This window comes from Triticum urartu, chromosome 5A (genome assembly GCF_056163025.1).
Source record: "Triticum urartu cultivar PI428250 chromosome 5A, HENAU_Tu73, whole genome shotgun sequence".
Taxonomy (NCBI): Eukaryota; Viridiplantae; Streptophyta; class Magnoliopsida; order Poales; family Poaceae; genus Triticum; species Triticum urartu.
Window position 1 is genome coordinate 496,285,011 of NC_141877.1, and position 20,731 is coordinate 496,305,741.

At 45.1% G+C, this 20,731-nt stretch overlaps 1 protein-coding gene and 1 long non-coding RNA gene across 2 annotated transcripts; both read right to left on the reverse strand.

Moving 5' to 3' along the window:
• Positions 1–5,870: 5,870 nt before the first annotated feature.
• Positions 5,871–6,850, reverse strand: LOC125529638 (uncharacterized). The gene is made up of 2 exons (XR_007292716.2): positions 6,323–6,850; positions 5,871–6,239 (listed from the first exon to the last, which is right to left on the reverse strand). It is a non-coding gene; the product is annotated as an uncharacterized LOC125529638 (long non-coding RNA).
• A 4,183-nt stretch (positions 6,851–11,033) lies between these two features.
• On the reverse strand, positions 11,034–16,154 carry LOC125529639 (3beta-hydroxysteroid-dehydrogenase/decarboxylase). The gene is made up of 11 exons (XM_048694061.2): positions 15,651–16,154; positions 15,346–15,516; positions 14,098–14,214; positions 13,942–14,021; positions 13,660–13,858; positions 13,370–13,487; positions 12,998–13,172; positions 12,644–12,800; positions 11,795–11,861; positions 11,460–11,702; positions 11,034–11,363 (listed from the first exon to the last, which is right to left on the reverse strand). The coding sequence occupies exons 1-10, from the start codon at positions 16,128–16,130 to the stop codon at positions 11,506–11,508; spliced, it is 1,761 nt and encodes a 586-aa protein (XP_048550018.2). The 5' UTR covers positions 16,131–16,154; the 3' UTR covers positions 11,034–11,363; positions 11,460–11,505.
• Positions 16,155–20,731: the final 4,577 nt, after the last annotated feature.

A 20,731-nucleotide genomic window follows, 5' to 3' on the forward strand; every position in this document is an offset into this window, starting at 1 on the left:
ATCATAAGTCAGTCGGATCAACAGTCAGTCGGAAAATACGTTCAAAAACTCAGTTATGATAACCAGACCTTGTCTGGCAGGTTGCTGTTGCTGAAAGGGTCGACTCTCCTAGCACCCCTGGGATTGTCCTTGTTTCCAGTGATACCCATCAACCACTCGGCCACTGTTTTGGCCTCCACCTCCTCCGGATGAACCCGAGCAGTGTCGCCAGCCCCGGAGTACATCCACATGGAGTGGTCACGAGCTTGGAGAGGTTGGATCCACCGACTGAGGAACACCTCGAGCAGGTCCATGCCGGTGACACCTTGGTTGATCAGTTGGACTACTTTCTCGACTAGCATGCTTGTCTCCGCCTTCTCCGCAACGGTCACTTTCAATGAAGATGGAGTTTGAACGCGGTCAAAAGAGAAAGGGGGGAGCCCGGTCGACTGGCCTGGGGTCGCGATATCCTGGCAGTAGAACCAGGTCGACTGCCAGCCCCTGGCCGACTCCGGAAGAGTCATCGGGGGAAAAGAACTCCTCTTCCTCTTCTGAATGCCCAGACCCCCACACATCTAGATAACGTGGGTCTTCTCATCGTTCGAGTTCGCTTTCTTCACAGTTTGGGATCGGATGGTAAAAATGTGCTTGAAAAGACCCCAGTGCGGTCGGCACCCCAGGAAATTCTCACACATGGAGACGAATGCAGCAAGATATGTGATGGTATTGGGAGTAAAATGGTGGAGTTGGGCACCAAAGAAATTCAGGAAACCTCGAAAGAAGGGGTGTGGTGGAAGCGAGAAGCCGCGGTCGACATGAGTGGCGAGCAGAACACACTCACCCGGTCGCGGCTATGGCTCTGTTTCCCCCCTCGGCAGACGCGCAGACTTATGGATGATCAGCCCTAACTCGGCCATATCATCCAAGTCCTCCTGCCGAAGCAAAGATCAGATCCAGTCTCCTTGGATCCAACCCGACGGCAGCCCCGAGCGCGATGAAGACCCCCGATTCATATTCTTGTTCTTCGTCGCCCCCGTCGCCTTCTTCGCACACTCTAGCGCCGCCGTTTTGTCCTTCCCCATAGCGGTGGAGTAGCGGCGTCGAGAGTGGTTGGGCTGGACGGAGTGGAGATGCGAGGGGAAGAAGAAGGGAAATAGATGCGCACAGTGCAAATGCCTCGGCCTTGCCGCTTTTAAAGGCCTGCTTACGAGTGGCTGACGCGTGGGCCCGAGCGATCCTGTCAAATCCCCCCAACAGTCGCACATAGGATACGTGGCGAAAAAGGTGGTGCGGAAATCGAAACGTCCTATTTATCTACTCCACTTACCGCGGAGCGCTCCGCCTGGCGTGCTTCCACCAAAATTTCGAATCCCGTGAAATCCGGGATCCTCTACAACCGATCGCGCCAAAGATTTCATGTCAAAGATGTCACTCGACGGATGTCATTGCATAAGCCAGTCGGCAATTTCTGAATCGATCAAGGCGACTGAAACGAAGCTGAAGTTCTAACAACTGGCCTCCACCGGGAGATGAAGACAAGGCAAAGCCAGAGTAGAAGCAAGGTCAACTCCATCCTTCTTTTTCACTCAAACCTCGATCCATTCGGGGGCTAATGATGAGGACACGAACCTGGGGTAGGGTAATAGGCCTGACCTATACGTCCTACCTAAGGTCCTTGTCCTAAGAACAAAGAAGTTCAAGAATCAGAAGAAGGGATCCAGCAAAGGTGTCGAGTGAAGTCCACTCGACCTACCATTCACTCGGAGACCTCTCTTTATCCAGGTCACTCGACCATGAAACCACTCGACATATAAGAAGACCTAAAGCCGCTCTACGCAGCAATGGTCGGGTATTTACTCATATATTTAATGATCATTTGTAGCACTTCTATACAGGCGTTACCTGTAACGCCACCTCTTTATGTACATTGAATCCTATGTAATGGAGGGGACCTGGGGTCCTAGCGCACTCTATATAAGCCACCCCCCCTCCTCTGGGACAATGGTTCGCACCCCCTGTAACTCACACGCTCATAATCCAGTCGACCGCCTCAGGGCTCCGAGATGTAGGGCTATTACTTCCTCTGAGAAGGGCCTGAACTCATAAAACTTGCGTGTACAACTCCTCCATAGCTAGGATCTTGCCTCTACATTCCTACCCCCCATTCTACTGTCAGACTTAGAACCACGACAATCGGGTCAATGGTTTTACCATTAATGGCTGACAAGTGGGGCCGCATCGGAACTTTTTCGCTCGTTGTTGGAGTCGGGTTGTGCAAGGACGGGTGGGCCTTGGTTCGATGATTTAGTCTGCTATGTGTGGGGGCATATTTGACCTTGACCTACATGCATGCACGCCGCCAGGATTCAGTGCTGCTGGCCATGGCTTGGTGCCGACGCGGACAGCTGTTGGCCACGCGCTGCCGCAGAGAACTATTGGGCATAGCTCCGCCGAAGACAGCTGCTAGCCATGCCGCCTCCGTGGACAGCTGCTGGCCATGCCACCGCCGCATTAACTCAGGGGAGCAGCTCGCTGGCCACGCCCGCGTATACCAGTCAAAGCGCCTCGCTTTGATGCATGGCCTCTTTTTCAGTGTGAAACCCTAAAGCAAGGGCATTACTGATGACGCGCCCCCACACACGCGCATACATGCAGGTCAAGGTCAAGGGCATGCATGCATACAGATCAACGCACCTCATTTCATTGTAGCAACACGGCTATTTAAACCACCCCGCCCCATGGACCTCTTCTAACACACTCTTCCATCTGTAATGCCCTTCTCTTCTCTTCACCAAATTAGCCCGAGAAAGATCAAATCGAAGATACAATACTATGTGCCCACTTTCCACCTGCCACCCACCGTGTTGCAGTGGCGTTACCCCGCTGACGTCTAGTGGAGACCACACTTCGCGTGTAGGCAATCTCGAGGTGGCGGGGTGCTAGGGAGCTGGCCGAGCAGTTCCTCTGTGTTGGCTTTGCCCACCTCCCAGCAGGCTCGCCGATCATGTTCCGCCTCGAGGAGATGCATCCCAACGCCAGCTCACCGCTGACTGCGCTCCTCGCTCACTTCAGTAATCGCCTCGACGCCTATTACCTCCTCGACAAGGTGTGTTGGTGTGTCTGTGAGTTCATTGCATTCACGACCTACAACATCTTCACCGGCATCGAGAGCATCTTCCCCGCCGAAGACCGCATGCACACTCTCCCCTATTATCTAGGCTAGGAGGAGCACGTGGAGTGAAGATGCCGACGGTGAAGGCCCAGGTGGAAAACGATGGTGAAGTTGTTGGTGAAGATGCAGAGTTCATGTTATGTTGCCCTAGCTAGCTATATAGTGTTAGCTATCTAGGGCTTTATTATCCCCCTTATATATAGTGTGCTTTGTTTGATCGTGTGTACTGCGTGAACTTTAATCTAGCTACCCTAATTATATTAATGTTGTGTGTTATATATACACGCATCTGATGGAACATCTTCACACCATGATAACACGCTGCTTACAATAAGGAATCCTGGTTGACAAGCCTCGCGTCAAAGGTAAAACTAAACTGGTAAGACCTCCTGATGTGCCGACAACCTGATAGGAGCCACGCGTATCTCGTCTCAAGCCACGATCGGATGAGCGCAACATACATCAACTGAGACACGAGTTGCCCCGGGGAAAGCCGCACACCACTCTATTTTGGACCAACACCATCAGCACCGGCCCACTTGTATTATGTGGAATTAAAATAATCCTCGGAGACGTGACCCCCTATGCAAATTAGTTATTTATCAGTATTATTATGTTGGAAAAAATTTAAACCAAATTTGGGCCTTGCTGGAAGAGTTCTATCCTAAGGGATTGGTCACGGGGGGGCATAATACCCCACATGTGTTAGAAGCGCTCATCAAGGAACATAACACCGGTATGACGGAAACTAGGGTGGCAAGAGTGGAAGAAAACAACAAGCAAAAGGCCGAGCCTTTCACCCTTTACCAAATATATAGATGCATTAATTAAATAGAGAGATATTGTGATATCCCATAATATCCATGTCCCAACATGGACAACCTGCACTACACCTGCAACTAGCAACACAATAAGAGGGGCTGAGCAAAGCAGTAACATTGATAAACAACGTTAGTTGGGATGGTGGGGGTTAGAGGTTGTTTTATAGCAATTTGCGAGGCTGACAAACAAGTGGTAGGTAGCGAGACATAGTGATATTATCGAGACAACTAGCAAGCAGAGATAATAGTGATATCCAAGGTAATGGTCATATTGCCTGAAATCCCGCTCGGAAGAAGATCAAGTCGGTGAACTAGATGAACACGTGTACTCGAACGAATCCTCGCACTCGCAACGTTACTGGGAACTATCGAGAAGAAGCACAACCGGAAAGAAGCAAACAATGCGGTAAACAACTATAACATAATCATGGCATGATGCATAACCAAGTATGATGCATGTTCGGTTTAATGATTCATGGCATGGCAAAGTGCACAAACAATCACTACACATTAAAGGAAGCTCAATATGCAACGAGTTGTATATTGATGAAATTTCACGTTCAATTATTTAGTTCACTCCCGAACATGACAAGTTTAAATGTTGTTAATCATGAAAAGAGGTGAAGCATAATTAATCTACCTATCTAGGCAATTTTAAATGAGGCCGGAAACAACAAATAACAATTCCGGAAATCCCCATATGCAATTTCGAATTTGGTACTGTTCTAAGACACAATTTTACTGTTGATAAACAGAAAATATAAGTGCACCATGTTAATCTACACATTTTTTTACCTCATTTACATATAAAGTTTATTTAATTCGGAGCTACAATTATTTAGTTATGAAATAAACTATTTTAACAAGTCATCTATGCAAATTAATGCAAACAGCAATTTTAGACATTTTTATCATGGATGAAAGTTAGATATTATTAGTATACACAAAATTCCAAGCATTTTACATATATAGTTTGTTTTAATCCGATGCACGATTAATTGGTTATTAAATGCATGAACTTCGGGGTCCAATCTGTAAATATGCAGTTTTTCTGAATAATAGACAGATGCAGACGGGAAAAAACATATTCGGGCCAAATCTGGCTACAGGCTGAATAGGAGATGAGCGATTGATAGAAATATGGCGCTCGGGACGATGACAACAGACTGCGCCTGCTGGGCCAGGCCCAACAAACAAGGAGAGAGGGATCTCCATGGGCTCGGGCCCAGTCGTGGGAGGAGACCAGGCGGGGCAGGTGGCAGCAGGCCAAGGCCGCAGCGAGTCTATGCACCTAGCTACGCAAGATACGTCTTCTTTCTTGCGCCGCTGCCGTCGTCTGAGAAATTTAGATCCACTCGCCTTTAGCTGCCATCTTGGCGCTGAGAGGGAGAGATGACTTCATATTTTCAAGATCTTTATATTCTTCACCATCGTCTGGTGATCATCATAGTTTTATGAGAATAAATTTTCACTCATTCTTTTACGATGCCATGGGGTTAGAGAGTTTTTTGTCCTCTCAAATCTGATTATTCAAATTTGATGAGTTTATATTGTTGTGTCAACCTTTTTTGTTGGTCTGGTTCTTTGTGGAGGTGAAATCTTTCATTGACAATATGGTGAAGATACAGTGATTCAACGGGCCGCACTTCTAAGGGATCATCCCAGCCCAAGTACGTACATGAATCAAGGCTTTCCATCTCTTTGGATGGGTGACTCAAGACGCTTTCAAAAGCCATTATTGATAATGTTCATGCGGTGGAAGAGTGACAATATCGTTGCTCCAGTCAAATTACAGCCTTTTTACCGAAGTCTTTGGAGTATTTCTTCAAGCAAAGATTGACGTCGTGAATAAGGTGTTTTTAAGAGATTTTATTGTAATTTTTAGTCATAAGAGTTACTTTGTAATTCAAATCAGTGTACCAAATCAGTGTATCTGTAATTGTTACCAGCATGAATAAAGTCTGTAATTGTTACGAGCATGAATAAAGTTACGGGTGTTTCTCATAGAGAAAAAAAGGCCGCGGCGAGTCTTGGCGCTGGACGTGGCCGACGCGGGCGAGGAAGGCGCGGTCAACGCCGTGGCCGGTTCGATCGGAGCAGGGGCCATGGCGCTACAGAATGCAGAGGGCGCGGCGCAGGCCATGGCGGCAAGATGGGACTTGGCGCGACAGAGCTCGACGCGGCGCGGCTGGAAGACGAACAGGACGGCGGTGAGTAGTGCTGGACTTGGTGAGGACGGCGGGGTCGAGGCATAGGCATGGGAGCTCCTGTGCGTTCGAGACAGAGAGAGATGAGCGACGGGGAAAAGGAAGGAAGGAAGAACGGGGCGCGGGTGGCTCGAGGTGCTCACCTGTGGGAGCCATATGCCGCAGGAGGAGGGCGTCGTGGTGCAGGTGGAGGAGCTCGGCAACCATGGCGTCATCCATGGCGGGACGTCGGCACTCCGTTCCTGCAGGGAGACGAGGTGAGAGAGAGAGGCAGGGAGGAAGAGAAGGGAAGAATGGAGGAGAGGGGCGCTGTGGTCTGTTGCTGCTGCTTGAGTGGCCGGCGGCCATCAGCGCGAGGCCCCGGGGTCGGGCACCGGCGGATCGAGGCGGAGGGCAGCTCGGGAGCCTCGGGAGAGCTCCTCTCGCGCCCGAGGATGGAGGCGAGCCAGGGGGCTCTCGAGCGGCTGCTGGCTCGAATCGATGGATGGATGGATCGATGGGGGAGGTGGTTGGCTGCGGGTCGAGATCCCGATGAAGGAATGGAGAGAGCGGTGGCTGGGTCTGGAGGGAGAGGTGGAGGCTGGAGCTGAAAACAAGGGAGGTGGTCAGGTCGGTTGGGTGGAGTGGATGGATTGTATCGGGGAATCCCGTGGAAGAGGGTGGCGGCGGCGGGTGACGAACTTGGCTGAACCTGCATCAGTCGATTAGAAAAATGAATATATTATTCTAATACTGTGCTTATGAAGGTGAACTAGCTATATGTTATATTGTGTTGTTTTCACGTAGTTATCGTACTGTGATGTTAAAATATATATAAGTGCCTGTTATGAAATTGGCAGACAGTTATTCAATATGAAATGTGAATTTGCTTAATATTGGAATTATTAATGATAAACTAATAAACCTTCTAAATGGGTCATGGAACTTTACAAACGGTTCTAGCAGTAAAAGTGTGTGTGTGATGTATAGCCTAATGTCATACAATTTTCTTTATCGAATCATGTGTGATATACTTGAGCAGCGCAAACGATTGACAGAGACAGAGCGTATGTGACCGTTACACCTATCACAAACAAGGCTATACAGAAAACTGTGTGTGATGTAGATATGAACGAAAATGTTTGTCTGAGATTCATTGTGTAGGATATGCATACGAATAGAAACCTTTGTCTGGGATTCACTGTGTGGAATATACATATGAACGAAAACATTTGTCTGGAATTCACTGTGTGTGATGTACATATGAACCGAGACGTTTGTCTGGGATTCACTGTGTGATATGTACATACGAACGGAGACGTTTGTCTGGGATTCTCTGTGTGGGATGTACATACGAATGGAAATGATTGGGCATGTATAATTGTATGTGATGACTCGCCCAATCACACACGAGCTCATTTTGCCTAGTGTGTGTGACTGAAGGACCTATCCTCGACGGTTTCTAGGATGTGAAAAGGACCCACCTATCGCACACATAGGCAAGGCAACGGTTTAAAACTTCATCGCGGACAGAAGTTAAAAATCGTTTGTATAGCAGCTCGTTGTACCAGTGGTACAAGGTGTGAATGTTCGACCCTCAGCCTGGTGCTCCCCTCCCGACTTATATAGTGTGGCGAGGAGAGGGTACGTAATGGGATGGATTAATGCAATTCGTGGCCTTAAGTGCGGGTGACTGTTTCCTCACAATTACTATTGGTAACTTCTGTATTTAACTACATTACTCAACCGTTGGGTAATTGTTGCCTTTAAGCTCATCATGGTCGGGAGGTATCCTAGGTAGCTGTCGACTACTGGTCTAGGTGACTGCTTCCATCATCTTCTTTGACCGGTTGTCGAGTCTTGCCTATCAAGCAGCTCATGATCCGACTATATGGACTTAGTCCTCTCCGAGCCCCCCCCCTCCTGTTTCCGTGATGGGTTCACGATGTTGTCTCCTGGCCCATAATCTTCTGGGTCGTATCTTTGATGGGCTATGGTCTTCTGGTGGGCCATTTGTATACTTGGGCCTACCCCATATTTATAACCCCGACACATATCTTCAAGTACGCTACGAAGACTACTGGTCGCATGGGAAGATATGTGGTTACAATGACACAAGAGCGCGGTCAGCGTTCCCCCGTACCTCCATGCGAAAGGCTTGCTGGTGGTGGAGATGATACCGTGTGGCTTGCACTCATACCTCAAGATAACCCGCGACCGGCTGACCGCTAGGGGGAGGCGCGATGTGTCCACCAAGTCAGCGAACTCCTTTTGCCACGGGACTAAAGGAGACCATTCTTCCACCTAGGCAGGTGGGATCGAAGGAGAGTGTGCGCCGCATGGAGCACATTTGATGGGGAAGGGCCATCAAGATCCGGTCGACGGTGTGGCTGACGACGTCTGCCCACGGAGGGCTGGCCTCCCGTCATCGTTAGCCCCTAAGATTGGGATATGCCAATCATGATGTGCCGTGAGAGTGCCCGAATTGGCTGGAGAGTGTTCTCCCAACGCCATCAGTGAAGATGGTGATGGAACTGTCAAAGAAACGAAAGAAACTGGGGCCTTAGCCCCCTACTTGGCACGCTAGGTGTCGACATGCGATCGTCGATGTCAGGATCAGGGAGACCCCCTTTTAGTTGTTTGGCCAGAGGCTAAAACACTCACATGTTTCCCAAGCTTCCTATGAACTATGACACAAGCTGTTACCCAGGTTCAGACCACCCATAGGTAATACCCTACTCCTGCCTTTTGTGTGTTGACGAGAAGATGAACTACAAGGTTGAGCTGAAAGCTCACTACCAGTCTGGGTAGTGCTCGGGGAGGGGGGGTGTCTGCTGTCCCGAGCACCCTTCTCTTTCTTCTTTCTGGTTCTTCTCTAAAAGCTAACTCGCCGGTTCTTTGGATTCAGCCCTTCTGATAGCTGTGATCCTCCCCTTATATAGAGTTCGGGGGTCCCGCAATCATCCTCTTAAGTACAAGATACAAATAGCAATTTGGTATCCCTGCCCCATGTACTTGCTTGGGGCTTGTGAGGATACGTAAGCAAATGGTCGCCTAAATCCTGTGTATTTTTAGTTGAGAAATGTATTGGTTATGGTTGTCTCTCTAGGCTCCACACGTCAGCGTCTAGTACTCAGCAGACAAATGCAGTGTCATTAAAGCCTTAGTCAAAAGGTGGCTCTTTTTGGTCTTTTCATTAGTTGCCACCCCTATCGCACGGGAAGTCACGTACTGCCCTGTAAAGCGATCATTCTCCAAAGACATGCCTGCGGCGGGCTATGGTTAACAGCTTGCAGGGCCGTCTCCAGGAATTTGGGGCCTCAGTGCAAAATGTGACACGGGGCCTAAAGGTTTGCAGAAAATTGTATAACTAATATAACTAGACATATTTTCACTTAATAATATAGCTTTGAATATGTGTTATTTCGTATAATATTTATCACATAGTAATGCGAAAGAGTAAACGTATATTCTACCGAAAAGCATCATCTGTCTAGTATTTCTTAAACAAAATCTTTAAATCTGTCGAGTCTATTCTTGTAAAAGAAAAAATGATTGAGTCTTTTTTGCAATGAAATATGCTAGTAGTATAGTAGAAAAGCAAACACCAAAGAATGGTACTAGAATTAAAAATTAGATTGCGGGTAATGTCCCAAGCTTATTAATTTTGATTAAAATGAAGTACAGGCCTAGTGCGATCACACCGCTCGCACACCCTCCTCGACGGGCCTGACAGCTTGCTGGCAATGGCGGAGACAGGGGGACCAGCATGGGCCCTGGCCCCCCTAATGTCACTGGTTTAGGCCTAATAGTAGTGTAAACATTGACTTTTTTGCTGTTAAAACAATGCATTTTAATGATCCGACCCTTTCAAACAAGGTTTAGCAACGTTTGGCTCTCCCAATTTGATTTTCCTGGCTCCGCCACTGCTTGCTGGGCATTTAATACCTGGTTGGCCACATCCTGAGTCAGCATTAAATGAACCATGGGCAAATTAGCTTTGTCTGTTTCAGCCTCAGGTAATTGTGTATCGAGGTTTTGGTCCTGCTCAAGAACCTGGTGGTGCTCGGCAACACATCAGGGCATCTCTAGTGGGGGCGCTAGGATTTATTTCCGGTTGATTAATTCTCCGTGTCTGATCTGGCATCGATGCCAATTAGTGCAGCGAGTGCTTTTGTCTTCTTTTTGTCATGCTCGAATCATCAACTCCATCCTTGCTGATGATTATAATTTGTTTGATTGGCCATGTGGCTCATGGCAGAACCAAACTTCTTCAACGTACACCACAAATTAACTTGTTCAATTGTGGAAATGTTTTTGGGAGCCACATTTGAGAGTTCCTTTGATACAAAGGAATTCCATAGGATTTGAATTCTTAGGATTTTTTTTCCTGCATTGGCCATTTGATTCATAGGATTTTGTTTCCTACAATGGTCGTTTGATTCACAGGATTTAAATCCTTAGGAATTTTTTCATATTTTCGATACACTCAGGGTCTGTTTGATTCAAAGGATTTTCATAAGATCTTTGAAGGATTAGAATCCTTAGGAATTTTTCCTACGTTGGTCGTTTGATTCGTAGGATTGAATCATGTAGAATATTTTCCTAAGGATTCATTTGTACTACATTTCACAGGAATTCTAACATGCACTCCAACCTCTTGAAAGAAATCCTTTGTTTTTCATGTGACACAATCAAACAAACTCAAATCCTATAGGGATCCAATGAACATGCCATTCCAATCCTACTTTTTTCCTATTCCCGTGTTTCTGCAATCCTATGAATCAAAGAGGCCCTCAAACCTGTTTGTTAGATTCCTTTGTTTCTCCTGTGCTATTAAACACTCATCCAAATCCTATAGGGTGCAAGAGGGCGTGACACTCTATTCCTGCGCTTTTCTATTTCTGCATTTTGAGAATCCTATGAATCAAAGAGGCCCTGAGTGTACACCGGTGAGTTTTCCAGTACAGCGACACACTTCAAGGACGCACTGTAATTTTGTCAGTGATCAACGAGACATCTTTTCGAGACGAAAACTGAAGTACCGAGTAAGAAGCTACAACTAAGCAGGGAGCTGGAGTTCTTGAATGAAAACATTAGATACACGCTACACAGATTGACAAAATGTTCCAATGTATGAACAGGCATTCCTCAATTCCAGTCAGCTGGACTTCACACTTCACCGAAGCTTGTTGGAGCGAGAATCTGAAAAGAACAAACCAATATATGCATGTACAATTAGGAAATGGCAGCTGAAAAGAACTACAGGCACTTTTACAGACAAGAACAGTGACATTGTACCTTGGACAACTGCAGCAGAAATCAAGAAAGTGTAGCCCACAAAGCGTCAAAGAGTCATGGCCAACATTATCTGTAAAATATACGATGCCTTCGAAGAGACCAGCACATTTCGAACCGCCGGCAAATCTCTAACAACTTTGTCCACTAGGGATTTGATTTTGACAGATGCCATAGCTACTAAAGCGTCAATCCCCTCCTCACATTGTTCGTAGACAATGAAGACAATGAACAAGGATGCCAGCGCTACATTTGGCAGGGAAGGAAATCAGATGATTAAACTGATAGCATGATAATAAAATAGAACAATGTAAGAAGCGGCAAAAGATAAACCTTACCAAGACCAATCAGCGTTCTAAACTGGAAGTGCAACATTACTTTGACACAGAACAAGGAAGCAACAGCCTGTCATATAAGAAAGGAACTTTGGATCAATCGTCTGTAACATGAATTGCCTGCAATTGTACCGCTCTTGCAACCATGCTTGAGTTTTTCGAGTAAAAGCTAGGTGGATTTTGTCGATGTGGCGGGTTGAATTATTCTCCATTTGAGATGGAACAAATGATTAATTCTACCACTCAGTTAACCAAGTAAACATGATGGAAGAAATAAGGGGCCGACTCTTTATATGCCACAGAACAACTCCATGCACTCTTTAAAAGATCATGATGACATTTGGGACTATGTCAACCTCACAATGAGGAAATACAGAGTTATTCGGTGGCATAATTGGGATTTCTCAACAAATAACATACTGTGCGACATATACAAGCAAGATATTCTGTGTCAATAATTATTTATATGTCTCAACAGCAACCAAGGTGCATTAAGTAAACCATAGAGCATAACAGCTTAACGTGACTGTAGGAAAATAATCCAGGACAATAAAATTGTGCGGCTAACAGGAATTTTCGCCGACCACTGTTAATAATCACACAGCCATACCAAATTCAAATGCCAGGCATGTGATGTCATCAAGGAGCCCAAACTTACCACCCAGAGCTTCGAGAAACAAGATAATTGTACAAAACTACTGGGAAATAAGATACTACTCCCTCCGTCCCAAAATAAGTGTCTCTAGCTAGTACAAAGTTGAGACACTTATTTTGGGACGGAGGGAGTACCACATTGGGCACATTAATAAAGAAATCTTCTAGGACAGTGTTCTCAACTGGCTGCATACAAACCTTTAAGAAGGTACCCCAGTCATCACCTTCTGCTAGAACCCTCAGTTTATGAATACCTCCATTCCATAGAGAAGCCATGCACATGATTGGATTCCTCAATGTTGAGTCTGATACTTCAAAACAATCAGGAGTTACCTTCTCTACTGTAAAACCATACCTGGAATAGGAGTTCAATACTTGAGTGTAATATACTAAAACGTATGATGTACAAATGTGTGGAAAACGGAAAACCCACATGCAGATTAATCTATTACTCCATTCCTCAAGCATATCCACATAAACAGTTTCAGAATTTCATCAAATTGTAATTTACCAAAAATAACTGAATCACAGAATATAAACCAATATACATACACTTTTGAAGGTAGGACACCATGGATGTAAAGAGCCAGGGAGATCACTAGAAGAATTTTGGCAGACGAGGAGACAAACGTTCTGTCTGAAAGAAAGAACCAGTAGAACAGCAGAAACAGTAGTGTGATATATGAGAAGGTTTTCTTTTCATCCCTCCAAAGGAGAATATCAGCAGCTGCAGTAGAATGGTAGCAAGTCAACAAACACAAAAAAGATGGATTTATCATTGATTAACTGATGGGTAAGCAACAACAAAAACATTTAGAGAAAACTAATATCTTTATCTGATTTTTTTAGGTTTCCAGAGATGTAGTTCATTCCATTCAGTAGAAGCGCAGAACAAGATTGATACTGAAAAAGAGTCTATCTTACCTACTCCACTCCCAAGCAGCTTATCTGCTTTCGATGATCCACAAGAACCTTGTTTCCTAGATATACCCAAATTATCTTGTAGTTCCGAAACTGACGCAGCAGTTCTCATGATTCCATCCTGCAAACATATTAACCATTAATAAACAGACTAAACATTACACTGGATGTCCACACTTGAGTTGTCAGAGAAAAGAAGTGCTGCAGCAATACTTCTGAAGAAGGAAAATGCATAATTGAGAAACAAGGACATACATAATTGACAACACTACGAGGTTTGGAAGCTAGCTCACCTCCAATGATACAGTTGGGGCATACCCAAGTTGCCTTCTAGCTTTGGAAATGTTAAAGGTTCTTGTGTGCGACAAGAAGTATACTGCATCAGGATAGAGAGGTGGAGTCGATGACATTTGCAAGCCCAATCTGTGATGGATCATATTGGAGAACTGGGCAGCAATCAATAACATCTTGGCAGGAAGATTAACTCTGGGCCTAAAAATGGAACCACAGGGGCTGCACATGTTAGTCTATTGAATAGACTTCAGTGTATTTGTATATGTGTGCAAGAAAGAGACCTTTGGCAGCCCATGGCTTCCATCATGCAGGACACAAACTCCCATGTTTCGATAGGTTCACCATTAGTAACAAAAAAAGGCTGCAAAATTCAAATGATTAGATCACACAGCAAAGTAAATGATCCAAATCTAGCATTTAAATCACTAGAAGTGTACCTTTCCAGCAACAGAAGCAGCATTGGAACATAAAGCTTGTTCAGCGCAAATGTTGGCATGTGCCACATTTTCCACATACGTAAAGTCACACTTGCTACCTCCACTACCTATTACAAACTGAACAGCACTGTGTAAGAAAGATAATACTTCATAGCCTGCAAAGGCTTCTCAACACCATTCAGAAAATGAAGAAGCAAGACTTTGTAAGCTGAAAGGAGATGAACGCTTGAATGAACATACATACACATTAGTTCAGTCAAAAAGAAAGTGCATGAGAAACTAGGTTCACTCATTTCAATATGGACTACATGCTTATGTATATAGACATATTTTAGAGTGTAGATTCACTCATTTTGCTCCGTATATAGTCCGTATTGGAATATCTAAAATGGCTTATATTTAGGAACGGAGGGAGTACCTCCATATTACTTCAGTCAAAAAGAAAGTGCATGAAAAACTAGGTTCACTCATTTCAATATGGACTACATGTGTATGTATATAGACATGAGCAGTTTTAACATGGTCCCTCTTACCCCCTCTTTTCACAGGAGGTAAGAGTATAAAATAGATCTTAGCCGTTGATCTCATCAATGAATGGCTTGATTGACTCTTACCTTCTTACCTCACATGTAAAAAAAGGAGGTAAGAGGGACCGTGTTAAAATTTGCCATATAGACATATTTTAGGGTGTAGATTCACTCATTTTGCTCCATATATAGTCCGTATTGGAATCTCTAAAAATGGCTTATATTTAGGAACGGAGGGGGTACATCCATATTACTTCAGTCAAAAAGAACGTGCATGAAAAACTAGGTTCCATTTCCAATGACGAATTATTTTAACTGTAGATGTCATCTGATTTGCTATGGACTGTAACTCTATAGGGTTAGAACCGACTGGCTTGCAGCTACATTATTCTAAATTGCAAGCATGAGTTGCAGATCTGGTAGAACTACTGACCACCAAATCAGAGATATAATAGTTGAGCATCAGCCACGCATAGGTTCTCTGACAACTTCTATTTTTACCACGCAAGTGCAACCAGAATTCTACATGTCAAAATAAGGCTGGTCTACAGCAAAGGCTTCCATAATTCACCACATTACACCAGACTCCACGCTACATAACCAGCATTGCATCTATGCACCCTTAAATACATTACTAGTCACATCAACATGAAAATACACTCTTAAGAGTCTAAGCTCTTAGGAAGTAAAACAGGAACGAGCAAAAGGCAGCTTCGAATACCTTGCCCAAGGGAGACCTTGCATATCCAGCAACGAACCTCACCAGACTGGAATCGCCTGGCCCGAACAGATTGCTGGGCCGCAGCACGCACGTCCGTATCCCGTCGTTCCCATCCGCGCTCAGAACCATCATCTCGACCTGCGCCCTGAGCTCGCTGACCGCGCTCCCGAACTGCATCCACAGCCAAAAGCAGAGCAGCGATCACTCCACCACCGAAACAAAAATCCTGAAGCCAGGGCAGAAGCAGGCAGCAGGCGGCGCGGCGCCGAGATCAGATCGCGAAGAGGAGAGCCCGCACGAGGCACCTTGTCGGGGTACGGCACCGAGTCCTCGTCGGCGTCAACCACATCGAGCGCGGCGGCGGCGACGGCGTCGGCGGAGCCGGTGTAGACGACCCTGCGCACGCCGCTGGCGCGGCAGGCGGCGAGGAGGCGCCTGGTGCCCTCGGCCGCGACGCGGTGGAGCGAGAGGAAGGACCCGTCGCCGGCGGCGTCGGCGGCGGAGGTGGGGTCCACGTGGAAGACGGCCGCGACGCCGGCGAGGGCGGGGCCGAGCGCCGCCGCGGGGTCGGAGAGGTCGACGGTGACGTGGGCGAGGGGCGCGGTCGGCGAGGCGGCGCACGGGGAGGGGTCGAGCACGGCGACGGCGGACCAGCGGCGGGAGGCGGCGAGCGCGGCGGCGAGGTGGCGGCCGAGGAGCGTGGAGCGGCCGAAGGTGACGGCGCAGGCCGGCCTGAGCGGGGCCAGCGACGACGGGCTCGCCGGGCCAGGCTCCGCGGTCGCCATCGGGGCGGGGCGGGGCGGGGTGGGGTGGGGAGGGGAGTGGGGGAATGGTGGGGCGGAGCACGCGAGCGAGCGAGGGGACAAGGGAAAGGAGACGAGGGGTTTTGTTTTCCTCCCTTTTTCTCCGCTGCTTTTTTGAGTGAACTAGCACAAATACCCGTGCGTTGTAACGGGATAAAAAAGGTGTCTTTCAATTTTAAGGAAATACGCATTTCAAAATTCAACCAATTGCACCATTAAAAAAAATATTTTGATTCCATTGTAATTTATTAATTATTTTAGCTATTGTTGGCTTATTTTCGTGATAGTTGGGCGAGCACAGGTTGTGAAAGGCCCAGGTCGAGCAACATGCACAACATGATGATCTCTTCGTTGGGACAAACCTCCCTACAATACCAACATCTTATGGTCTACGCGTTTATCCTCTCGAAAATATGCTTTTATGGTCTACGGATTTAATTTCAAAAATAGAAGGTTTTTTCATGGAGCAAAATTTTTTTTGAATGAATGAAATTTATTTGATATTGCGTGATTATGTCACACAGAGCTGCGGGAGAGATGGTAAAATGGAGTGGAGTGCTCCCCCCCCCCTCCCAGCCAGCGTGAGAAAGATGCTTTGTTGTCTCATTTTCTCTACTCTTCATCCCTCCGTCTCCCGGTATCCCCTCTGTATCTCAACAATGACATCGGTGACATCCAGAGTTGAGGAATATCTTAGTTGTCAGCAAGCCCTAGTGTGCTCCAATTACCTTCTCTTTTAAGAAATATTTAATTCTAATATTTCACTCACTTTTAATTATTATATATGATAATGTATTCATAAAATGTGTTAGGCATGAACATTAAACCATGATAGTACGACAAATAACAGCAAGTAAATATACTTGGTGCTCATTCCGTATTCTTATTTTTTGCAATCGATAGTACACATAACAACATTCAACGGCTTCCGATAGGTGTAACCATTAAAAAAAGACAAATAGACCAAAAACCCTTCCTAGAGAGCCTCCTTATCCACATAGCAGATCCAGCAGCGGTGCAACCATTAAAACAAGCGAATAGACCAAAATTCCTGAAACAGCTTCCTTATGCACAGCAACGCTGCTCATTATCAACCCATCACCGCCAACCCAATGGTAGTGACGCTAGTTATTCAGCATGAGGTTGTGTGTTCAATTCTTTGCACCAGCACTATTTTTGCTTCGATGTGTCTTAAATGAGCCAGGATAGGTGGGTGGCGCATGAGCTCGGCCCAGGTGGCGCATTGGGCCAGGATAAATGCGTGACGCACGAGCTCGGCCCAGGCGGTGCAAACTCGAGCGATATGTAAAACGTATCAGGTCGGACGAGCTATTAGTATCACCTCGTTTATAGCGATTTTGTCTATACAAATCGTAAAAGCGTAGTACGACTGGACGGAAGCGTATTGTGACGATGAACCTATAAAGTCAATTCATGCTTTATTATTAGGGAGAGATTTCGGCCGCGGTTTCGAGTGCTGTTGCGGTTAATGTCGATCCGTATTATGATCAAACTCGTGCAGGAAGGATGAAATATCTGTTGTCGCCCATACAGATGATACAGAACGTGCACACCACAACGATCCGCATCACACTCGCATGGTCGCGCCGATGCTTTCTCTTTCGGTGGTGCATCGCACTCATCGTCATCGGGCATGATTGATTGATGACTGAGCACCGCTTTCCAAAGTGCGACGTACAACCCAAGTCTGGCATTTAACGCTCGAGTGAGTGATTTAAGTCTGGCATTTAACGTAGTCGACACGTTGGGTTTGTTTGGAATGCAGCCGGGGTGCCCTATTGAAATTTTGGTGTTTTTTTAACACGGTACAAACGCAAGCGCTCATATAAATTCAGAATAAATGCGAGCACTAGGACTTGAACCCTGCTGGGTTGGGAATATCACTATCCATCTAACCATCCCAACCACAAGTTGGTTCACTCGAATTTTTTTATGTTGACCGGTAGCATCCACGCTAATTTTTGGATCACTCAGCTCAATTTTCAAAGCATCTCCAATAGCTTTTAATAAATCTTCCTACAAGCATCTACGACCGGGTATCCAACCCCGCCTCAAACGACTGGACTGATCGGCACTCCTCATATCTAGCTTAAATAGGGGGAGGCTTGAACGCATCCGCCGCAACGGGGCGATGGCCAAGTCCCACACGAAATCACCCGAAAACCCAAAAGTCTGATGGGCGTTGATACGTCTCCAACGTATCTATAATTTTTGATTGTTCCAAGCTATTATATTACCCGTTTTGGATGTTTATGGGTTTTATTATACACTTTTATATTATTTTTGAGACTAACCTATTAACCGGAGGCCCAGTCCCAAATTGTTATTTTCTTACCTATTTCAGTGTTTCAAAGAAAAGGAATATCAAACGGAGTCCAAACGGAATGAAACCTTCGGTGGAGTTATTTTTAGAACGAGAACAATCCAGGAGGCTTGGAGTAGACGTCAGGGAAGCTTCGAGGTGGTCACGAGGCAGGGAGGCGCGCCTACCACCCCTGGGCGCCCCCCACCCTCGTGGGCCCCTCGTGGCTCCCCTGACCGACTTCTTTCGCCTATATATGTCCATATACCCTAAAAACATCGAGGAACAGAATAGATCGGGAGTCCCGTTTGTGCTCACTTTTATCATTAGTTACCTTACTGTTTTTACATTTTCAGATTACAAAAACCTATATCTACTATCCATATTGCACTTGTATCACCATCTCTTCGCCGAACTAGTGCACACATACAATTTACCATTGTATTGGGTGTGTTGGGGACACAAGAGACTCTTTGTTATTTGGTTGCAGGGTTGTTTGAGAGAGACCATCTTAATCCTAAACCTCCCACGAATTGATAAACCTTAGGTCATCCACTTGAGGAAAATTTGCTACTGTCCTACAAACCTCTGCACTTGGAGACTAACAAAGTCTACAAGAAGAAGGTTGTGTAGTAGACATCAAGCTCTTTTCTGGCGCCGTTGCCGGGGAGGTTAGCGCTTGAAGGTATATCTTTAGATCTTGCAATCGAATATTTTTGTTTCTTGTTTTAGCACTAGTTTAGTTTATAAAAGAAAACTACAAAAAATGAAATTGAGTTTGCCTCATACGCTTCAACTTTTTAATATCTTTCGTGAGAATGATGGAAAGGAAAATTGTGCTCAAGTGCTAGAAGAAGAAGTCTATAAAATGTTTGGCATTAAATCTTTGAATGATGAGCATGATTGCAATGTTGTTAGTATGAACTCCTTGAATATCCATAGTACTAATGATGATTGCACTAGTCATGATGAAAATGTCTCTTATAAGCATGTCAACTTTATGAAGTGCATAGAGTTTGCAAGTACACACCAAATAGGGAAGATAGATTTTGCAAGAGGCATAAGTATTTAGAAACTAAATGGTTATAAGAAAGGCTATATGTTTGTGCTGAAAATTTAAAATCTCTTCACCATACTTGTGAACTTTGCAACGAACATGGTCATTTAAATCTCAAATGCAAATTGTTTCATGATCGTATCGTGTCCAAAAATTGTGATGATTTGATTTCCCTTGCACATCATAATGAACTTAGTTTGCTTTTGGATTATGAAGAAATGAAACGTATAACTAAGAATATTCCAGAATATAACCTTGAGAAATTCCTTGATATTGATCTAGAAGAAATTTTTATGTATTATGCGGTGAATTGCATTGAAAATCCTTATATTGCCAATTACATAAAGAAAAAAACAAATAGAGGATAAAGAGAATACTAATGAAAGGGAAGAGGCTTCCCAATATCCTCCTATTATTTCTTATGATGAGTTAGGTAACGAGGAGGAGCCTTCTATTCAACCAATCTCATCAATAAGGAGCTCCAAAAAGAGGATCGAATCCACACATAATGTGAAGAAGAAAAAGAAAAGATGGAGAAGTAAAGGTAAAAATGTATCCCTCCCAAATGATGTTGCTCCTACTACTCATTGTGATGATGATAATTGTTATACTATTGGTGCTATTCATACTTTTAATGATGAGAATGATTATGCTTATGATATGAAAAGGCCCAAGCTTGGGGATGCTATGTTTGATGAGAATGACATGTTTGAGAATATATTTGCTGCAATTAATGTTTGTCCCAAGTTTGGGGATGTTATGTTTAATGAAGATGATATTTTTAGCCTCCCGAGTTTTGATATGCAAATTTGTTATGATGAATAGTATGCCCCCTACTTATGATGATTATATTAATGGAAGTGGGTTTGGAAGAGTGTCAACTTTAGAAAGTAATGATCCCACTATTTTGAAGGGTGTTGAATCTTATTGCGATAATTATGAAAGTGGATTTGGAGAGGTCATGACTTTATTTAGTAATGATTCCACTATCTTGGAAGAGGTTTCAATCGATTATGATGAGAACAAAGTTGCTACTTATGATAATTATTGTGATGATACGTATGCTATAAAAATTAGTGATGATTATATTAAAACTTATCATGATTATGATTACTCTTTTTCTTAACATTACTTTTTTAATGTGGAAACAATTCATACTATTCGAGTTTCTTATGATACTCCCACTATTCCGAATGAGAAGAA